Genomic DNA, 9,137 nt, shown 5'->3' on the forward strand with positions numbered 1-9,137 from the left:
GCAGTTAAAGACACGTACATTTTGTAATGACCAATGGGTCTAGTCTTGCCACAAAACTAGGTTGCACTTGGCCAAGGCTTTTGACATTTAAGCTAGCATTTATTTCATGAAACAAACAACATAGTTGCATAAGTTCGGTCCAACCAAAATGCTGGGTCTCAGTTCAACAGTTCAACCATATGATTTGATGGTGGAAACTTTAATGTGATAGCGGAAGTAAAATAAGTAATATTTTGATTGTTTTGAACCCCAACGACCATGCTTTACATGAAGATAAGTAAAAATGTCTAGGCAGAAGCTAGCATTGGAAACAAAAAAGAATAAACTAATGGAAAAAGAAAGAAAGAAAGGACACCATTTGCTCTATTCAACATCCCTTATTTTTCGCCCTTTTGGTAATACAAAGAGAGAAACTTATCTTTATTTTGTAACACTTTGTTTCATAGCAATCTTTTGTTAAAAATGTGCATCTCTAACCTTACATATGCACCAAATACTTTTATACTTCATATATACTATAAAACTATTAAAGTTTGGGCCCTCTTAGAACAGAGGCTTAAAGTCACTTTCACTTTGGTGAGTGGTCAGAGAGTTTTTTTTTAGGGTTTTCTCTTTAGGTGGTGCTCAAGTTCAATTCCGGCTCTTGTGCACACTCTAAAATATGTGCATCACCATTATAAGGAAGATTCAAACTTAGTTAAATGAGTTGTATACGGGTGATAAACCTTTCAAAGTTCCTCAATAACCAGTACACTTGGTCATTAAAAAAAAAGTGAAGACCTAAAACAATTGCTTGTTGTCTCATCATACACTTGACTAATGGAGGCGTAAAGTGATTACATAATTTTTACAGTCAATGCCTAAAACAACTTTTAGTTGGTTCACCATATCTGATCATGTTTGTGTCGAATTATGTGTTTAGTAGTCACTTTCAATTTTAATACGGGTAAAAGTAGGGATGACCTCGATACTAGCACCGAAAATCCCACAAAATGTGTGCTGATACTTAAAATACTTGGCATGGTGTGTACCAAAGACAAAAATTCGATAAAATACTGGTACCAGTATCATGTCAATCCCGAAACCTCAAAAAATAAGGACCGAATTAATAATGGTACCGGTACAATTTGTTCATCCCTAGATAAAGTAAAGTACAAAGTTATTTTTAATTTTTTTTTTCATTTCTATGAGGAATTAAATGGTAAATATAATAATATCATCACAATAATATAAAGCAAAACCTTAAAAACTTTTACAAATAACTAACATATTTTTAACATCTCTTGACTCGTTTTCATGTATTTAAACCTTAAATGTTGTCACATGTATGATCAACTCAACTTAATAAATTATTTTGAGCAGTCAAAATCTATGATATTATTAAAAAATCAAAGCTTTAAAGGCCACACTGTCGACAATGGCACCCAAGATCCAAATCATTTTAACATGGGCCCACATCACCCGCGTTAACCAACTTGTTCTTCCCTTTAATTCTACCATTTTCCCACTCAAGATCCAAATATGACACCAGCTTCCCATTAACAGATCCATCAAAGGTTTGTACTTTTTTGCTCCAAGTTTCCTCATTTCAAGTTTCTTGATGTACTATTGTTTGTTCTCATCAGTTTTTGTGATCTTTGATGGGTTTGTGTTCATGGGTTTTTGAAATCTTGAATCTTTATGCATCTTCTGACACATGGTTTTGAGGTTCATGTTCATTTGCTTTCTGTCTTTCTATTTAGGGAAAGTATTTGTTATGACTTTATGAGTCAAACTGCAAAAATGGGTCTTTTTTGTGAACCCAAATGGGCTTAATTTTCTATCAGGTGGATTCAGTTAAGTCATGGAAAACATGAATCTTGATAGATTATAGTCAGTTGCTAGTAGTTTTGTTAAGTAGTTAGTCAATCTACACTAGAAACAAGCGTAAATTAATTAACTTTTCAACTTTGATTTAACAAAAATATATGCTTTTTGTCAATTTTGTTACATTATAACATAATAACACAAACATTAAGAGATAATAAGGTGAAGAGCTTGTTCATTTTTTAATTCTAAAAAGTCAAAGTTTGACCTTTTGTAGAGTGTCATTAGCCATGTCAAGAAGGCCCGGAAACGCGGCGCGTCGGTTTGTGGGTGGTGGGAGTAATCCACTTGGAGGGATTTTTCATTCAAAAGCAAAAAATAATCCTTTATTATCAATTGTTCTTGTGTTACTGGTAAGTTAATAATCACTCATTTATATAGGTTTAATATATACAAATAAACTTGATTTGGTTATTTCGTATAATACAGGGAACAGTTCTTGTGATTGGCTATGTTTTTAAAGGCTCAGGTTTGTACGAATCTAGATTCTTGATTGTTTGATTCATTGTAGATTGGGTTAAGAGGGTGTTTGGATTACAACTTCAAACAACACATCCAAACACTATCTTATACAACCCCTATTCTGAATCTGTTTATTGAAATATTGAATATCATATGCTCACTTTCAAATAGAACTGTAAACGAGCCGCGCCAAGCCAGGTTGGGCTCGGGCTTGGCTCGTTTATCTTAACGAGCTGAATTTTTTAGCTTGTCCTCAGCAAAAATCTCGAGCCAGCTCGTTTTCTATAAAAAAGTTGCTTTTGTATTTTTACACATGTTTATATATATAGAAAAAAAATAGCATACACATTATGCATTACTGCTTGCGGTGTGCACATATAATGTATATATGTGTTCTGTAAATGAGCCACACCGAGCAAGGTTGCGCTCGGGCTTGGCTCGTGTATCTTAACGAGCTGAATTGCTGAGCTTGGCTTGCAAAAAACTCGAGCCAGCTGGTTTTCTAAAACAAGTTGCTTTTATACTTTTACTCATATTTATACATATAGAAAAAAATTTATATTTTTAACATACACACTATGCATAACTAATAAACTACAAATTAATAATTTATTTGTATTTAAATTTGGGTTGTGATTCATGTCTTCAAATCTTTCGTTTAGTTTTTGAAAAGTTTAATTTTATATACTTACATATATTAATATATATATACAGAAAAAAAGTAATATTTTTAACATACACATAATGCATAATTAATAAACTACAAAATTTATAATCGACATATCTTAAAATTTGAGTTGTAGTTTATGCATACTAAATTTGGGCTTTAATTTAAACGAGCCAACAAGCAAAGCTAAACAAGCCTAACGAGTGAGCCAGCGAACCTAGCTTACATTGGCACGGGCTTTGCTTGGCTCGTTTCTTGTTTACAAACAAACAAACAAGCCGATTTCGAGCGAGCCACGAGCCTTTTGAACAATCCTACTTCAAATCACACAATCACCCCTAAATGTATATGCATATTCCTTATGCAGGTGGATCTGGGGACTATAAAACATTTAGCAAGATTGAAGGTAAACTCAAAATCTTTTAAACTTTAAGGTATTTAATAACATTCTTATCATACAACCACTCATAATTTAACCATATTCAGGTGACTCTAGTTGCACATATGATGTCCATATGGCAATACCAATACTAAAGAAAACATATGGTGAGAGTATGCACAAAGTATTACACGTGGGGCCCGACACATGCTCGATAGTATCCCAACTAACAAAGGAAAAAGACACGGAAGCATGGGGCGTAGAACCATATGATATTGAGGAATCTGACATGGCATGCAAAAGTCTTGTTAGAAAGGGTCTTGTTCGGGTTGCTGATATTAAGTTTTCATTGCCATATCGTGCTAAATCGTTCTCGCTTATTATTGTTTCTGATTCGGTTGATTATTTATCTCCTAAATATCTTAACAAAACGCTTCCGGATTTGGCAAGGGTTTCTGCTCAAAATCTTGTTATATTTACAGGTAAGTTTACATAAATAGTGAATTAAGGTTTAATATGTGAATTCTGATTTTTGTTGTTTTGGGGTTATTTAGGTAAACCTAGTACTTCAAAGGCTAATATCCCGCAAGCATCAAGATTTGGACGCCCGGTAAGCAGCAATTTTAATAATGTGGTTAATGGGTCAATACGATTGGGTTGAAACGTGTCACTTTTTAGTACGGGTCAGAATGGGCTGAGCTGCTGAGCAAGGTTGTGTTGACCTAAGGCTGTAAGCGAGCCGAGCCATGGTTGCCTCGGGCTCGGTTCCTTTCCCTTAACGAGTTGAAATGTTGGGCTTGGGCTTAGCTCGTTTATTTTTAAAAATTTTATACATATTTTTATAACTATTTAAATGACACATTTGTGAAGGCTAAAATGCGGAGCGCGTCATGGTGGGCCCGGTTTTTCGTTCAGACAAGCCTCGAGGAGAACGAAACCGCAACTAAAAAGTTTGAACAGGCTGCTGCCAAGAGTTCATACAAGCCAAAATGCCAAGTTTTTCACTTGAATTCATACCATTGATGGTGAGATGCTAACTATTCGTATAGATGTAGCTCTGTTGTTCTTGTTCTTGTTCTTGGTTCAATTTGGTGGAAGATGTTGATGTCATCACCACCCTTATGCTGTTATTTATACCAATTCATTACAAATTCATGAACCCATCTCAATAGTTGTATAATTATTCATTTAAAGACAAAGAACGGTACTAAGCGTTTAAGTTCCTCGACTAGAGTTTCAGGTTCGAATCAAGTTTCCACTTCTTTTCTGCCTTTAACCCTTTTGAAGGGGTCCCTGCCCGGTGTAAATTGCGTTTTACCTGATCCCATTAGTTGATTATACAAAATAATGAAAACCCTGTGAGTTTTTATTATATATCATTGACAAATCTCGTTGAAGGACAAATTAAAGTAAATGTAACTAAATTATATCTTTTAACTATGATAACTATATAATAATAAATGTTAGCTAATATACTCTCTAACAAAGAACATTAGTGATGCCATCACAGTAACAAGAAAAAGTTGGTTGATAACTCAGCTTCTATATATTTTTTAAAACTTTTATTACACACTCACTTTCATATGTATGAAAGATAAATACAGCATTAAATGAGGAGGTGTGATTTTGGATTGGGATCACCGTGATCTGACCATTTCAATCCAAGGGGAGGGGTTTGCTTGTGTTGGAATATTTACAGAAGTTAGATGTCAAATCTTGGCTGTTTTGTTGCAAGAATTTTTGCCTCATGAGGGACTACATTAGATAAAGACGTGGTGGGGCGGCAAATTGGGGGCGATATGGGCGAGGAACACCGCCTCCCCGGCAATAAGTGGAGGGGGGGGGGGGGGGTTGCTTGGTATGTTATTTTGGAAAATATTATTATATTAGCATGTGTGTAATATATATATATTTATGGGAGGGTGATCTTAAAAACAATTAGTTTTTAGGAAGACTAGCAATAAATCATAGCCATTGGATCACGTTAATCAATGGCTGAGATTTAAAATTACCAAAAACTGAATAGTTCCTAGAATTACTCTTTCACTATTATAACTGATATAGTTTCCTAGAATTGTTCTTTCACCATTGGTTGTAATGCCACGTGTCAAAAATCTATTGGTTTTTACCATTCATAGGAAACTCCTTATTATTATTTGAACCATTTTATGCGCGCGCGCGCACACACACACACACATATATATGTGTGTGTGTGTGTGTGTGTGTGGCTACAACACTATTACACCCCAAAATAAAAATGACTCTTTTACTGACTCGGCGTCACATGCCACTTATCACCTGTTAATGCATGATTTGTTGTCCGCAGCTGTTCGAATAGGCTAGGGATAGTTTAGTCTTTATATTTAATGTAATATGACTCATTCTCTAAGCATGCTTAGCGAATGAGGTCTATTCGTTAAAGACTAGGCTCATCTGTTAAGTAAGAGCTCATTCGCTACTACAGTGTAATGAATGATGGCTCATTCATTAAAGTAAGCCCATTCGCTAAGGGTGTTTAGCGAGTGGGAGGTCATTCGCTATGGGAAGACCTCATTCCTTAGTGATGATACCGAATGAGAGGCCTCATTCGTTACTACAGTGTAACGAATGAGAGCTGCTTATATATAGGCCTTCCATAGTGAATTGCATAGAGATTTGTGCCATATTAATTCCTAATATAAGATTACCATGCTGGATTCTCTCAAGAACATAATGTATTCATCATCATCATAATCATTAACGTATCAATAAAGTATTCGTTTAACGTATTCACATGAATTGACGTATCGATTTGCGACTAGATATCGGGCTCTATAACGTGGTTACAACTGGTATCAAAGCCGGCGGTTGCTCGTGATGCGTCATTCGGTGTTGTCGTGCTTAGTTACTGTTTTGATCGAAATCCTGATGAATCGTTGGATGTTTAATGGAATTGATTGATGATTCGTGTTCCTCATCAAAATCCGATGCTTCGTAATGTATTTTGGTAGATCAATTGGTCGTTTGATCGGAATTTGCCATGCACGAAGCTTTGAATTGCAGATCAAAATTGACATGGATAAAGTGTATTTGTGATGAAACTGATGATTTCATCAAGCTTATAATGCATTTTCGAGTCTTCGTTGAAGATCTGAGATGATGATTTGAAGATTGGATGAAGATTTGAGTTTTCCAGTGTGAAAACCGTTTTTCCGATGAATGTAACTGGATTTTCCGGCGAAAAACAGTTTTCCGGCTACAATAACCGCTACAAACTGTTCATTCGTTAAATTACTGTTCTCATTCGTTAACAAGGTTAACGAATGTGGAAATCTTAACGAATGAAACCTCATTCGTTTACTGTTAAAGCGAATGTGAGGGTTTAAACGTATGTGGACATTCATCAATGGGATTAACAAATGTGTTTTAATGTATGGACTTCATTCGTTAACGGGGTTTAACGAATGAGAATCTTCTTAACGAATGTGACTCATTCGTTCAAATGTAACGAAAGAGGACAAGGGGTTAACGTATGAAGTTACTGTTGTAGCGAATGAGGATAGCTGGTTGATGAATGTGGACCAAGTTTAACGTATAAGGATCTAAAAAATAAAAAATAAAATAAAATAAGAATATTTTCGAAAAAATTTCTTAAATGCAATTTTTCTGGGATATTCCAAATATGCGGGAAACTTTTCTTGAAAATATTGACAACATATTTTCCGGCCGACATTTCACGCGTATCTACTGGCCGAAGGGGAGAACACGATTAACTTAAAGAGAATTTTATTGAAGATTTTTGAAGATTTGTTCAAGACGTTGTCGAATTTGTCAAGAAAAGGGGAGATAAAAATTTCAAGGATTTTATTTGATTGGTATCTTCCTACGTTTGCAAGGGTTTCTTGAAAAATTATTGCAATTCGGGTGGTAATATACGGTTTTAAGGCTATGTTTGACTGATTTCAAGACTGGAATTGTTCTTTAATTGCTGATTGATTTGTTAGAGATCGAAACCTGACTATGTGGGATACGAGTGTATGTCCGTTTACTTCTTTCTGAAGGACTTTGATCCTGACAATGTTGGCTACGAGTATTCGGCGGATTACTTCTGTCGAAGGGGAAAATTCTTGAATGGGTTTATCTTGTTGAAGAATGCCATACAAGTCTTGTCATCAGATTGAAGAGTCAGATCGTTCACGATTGATTAATAGAGGATTGGATCTCTGAATAATATGCCCAAAAAAATAGCGCATCCAAGTGAATGGGATGTATAAGAGCTTAGAAAGTTGATATTTTGGGATAGATGTTATCAACAGAGGGAAAACCGAAGTGACAGATGTTGAATGGTCGGGTTGTTTATGAATATGTGTGATGAGGTCAAATGTAAATATATTTTTGCTTTACCAGTGCTGACGGATAGCTGATTACTTGTTGCTGATGGATGAAAGATTGAACCATATCATATGCCAGTTGGATGATCACCTGGGCATGCTTACTTGAGTGGGAGATCTGATATGAGAAGTTACAAGTTGTTGGTTTGCTTACAAGACTTAGAGATTTTGTCTGTCTGCACAAGCCCGAGAATCATCAGTCAAGGGGGAGTTAACATATAACGACTGATGATTTGCAGTTAAAGTATTTGACGTTAACGTATTCGAAGTTAACGTATTAGATATTAATGTATTCTTCCTTAAAGTATTTAACGTTAAAATTTGTCGTTAAAGAATTTGACGTTAACGTATTCGAAGCTAAAGTATCGGAAGATAAAGTATTCGACAGCTACGGAAAATGGGGAGTATTTGATTTGAACCATCAAATTCAACCTTCCGCGTCTATGCTTGCAACAGAATCATCTTCGACGTGGGTTGAATTGAGAAAGTGTTTATTGCAATATCAAAGGACAATTGATTGTTGATTGTCCTTACGGAAGAAGACTCAAATTGCCAGTTGCTTTTAACAAGGTTTCTTTAAATTTTGGGCAATTTAAGACACTTGAACAAAAAGCTAAACAACAAAGTGTTTATCTTAATTCATTGTTAAAGTCTCCTGAAACGTCTCACAGTTCTTATAATGTTAAAATTTTGAGACAACAAGCTTATAAACCGTTACCAGCTTGGAAACCAAAGATTCCATCAGCTGTTGCTGATTGTGTTGAGGATACTGGTCGACCTAAGACTATGGTCCGGGTTCCAGTTTCTCATTAATTATTTAGTTTTTGTGCAGGGATATCCAAGAAGATCTATCAACGCCATATGGATTGTTGTTAAATCAAATTTGTTAATAGTGGAGTATCTCAGCATATTGGTTTAGTTTGATTTGATGGTTACCTGCAAAGATTTAAAATTCATAAAAATTTTAACCCGCAAACTTGTTTATCATTCATACTTTTTAAATGTAAGATTTTTTTGGTGAACAAAATCTTTAAAAGATTTTATCGATGTTGGAAGAACGCTTTTCGTTTTTTTGTTATTTTTCTACAAATTTTTTGTTATTGTTTACGTCTTTAGGGGATAAATCATAAAAGTACAAAAATATTTTGTTTTCCTGTATGAAAAATATAAAAAAACTAAAATATGTTGTGAATTTTGAAAAATGTAAAATTTGAGAAATGTGATCCGATACAAAACGGGAAATGATAGTACATTGACTTCGCGGACTTAACACATGAATAAACTAGACTAAAAAGTGCAGTAAGATCATTGCATGATGTGTATGATAGGCTTAACAGATCATATAAGTGCTGAAAAGATATAAACATAAATGCTTGTCAAATCTGTGATATTC

General features: G+C 34.8%; 1 protein-coding gene across 1 annotated transcript; it reads left to right on the top strand.

Annotated features, from left to right (window-relative positions):
* Positions 1-1,456: 1,456 nt before the first annotated feature.
* Positions 1,457-4,596, top strand: LOC143609103 (putative pectin methylesterase CGR2). The gene is made up of 7 exons (XM_077083958.1): positions 1,457-1,556; positions 2,084-2,219; positions 2,296-2,335; positions 3,363-3,401; positions 3,482-3,856; positions 3,929-3,984; positions 4,245-4,596. Exons 2-7 carry the CDS (start codon positions 2,097-2,099, stop codon positions 4,395-4,397), a joined length of 786 nt encoding a protein of 261 aa, XP_076940073.1. The 5' UTR covers positions 1,457-1,556; positions 2,084-2,096; the 3' UTR covers positions 4,398-4,596.
* The last annotated feature ends 4,541 nt before the right edge of the window (positions 4,597-9,137 follow it).

Source organism: Bidens hawaiensis, unplaced genomic scaffold (assembly GCF_021521415.1).
Source record: "Bidens hawaiensis isolate Kalapana, Puna unplaced genomic scaffold, B.hawaiensis_p1.1 tig00002181_1, whole genome shotgun sequence".
Taxonomy (NCBI): domain Eukaryota; kingdom Viridiplantae; phylum Streptophyta; class Magnoliopsida; order Asterales; family Asteraceae; genus Bidens; species Bidens hawaiensis.

What these genes read in the sequence shown, in the direction of transcription:
- LOC143609103 (XM_077083958.1), top strand. Translation starts at nt 2,097, where the DNA reads ATGTCAAGAAGGCCCGGAAACGCGGCGCGTCGGTTTGTGGGTGGTGGG. An exon ending in CAATTGTTCTTGTGTTACTG is followed by an intron (nt 2,220 to 2,295) that starts GTAAGTTAATAA and finishes CGTATAATACAG; the next exon opens with GGAACAGTTCTTGTGATTGG. An exon ending in AAATCTTGTTATATTTACAG is followed by an intron (nt 3,857 to 3,928) that starts GTAAGTTTACAT and finishes GGGGTTATTTAG; the next exon opens with GTAAACCTAGTACTTCAAAG.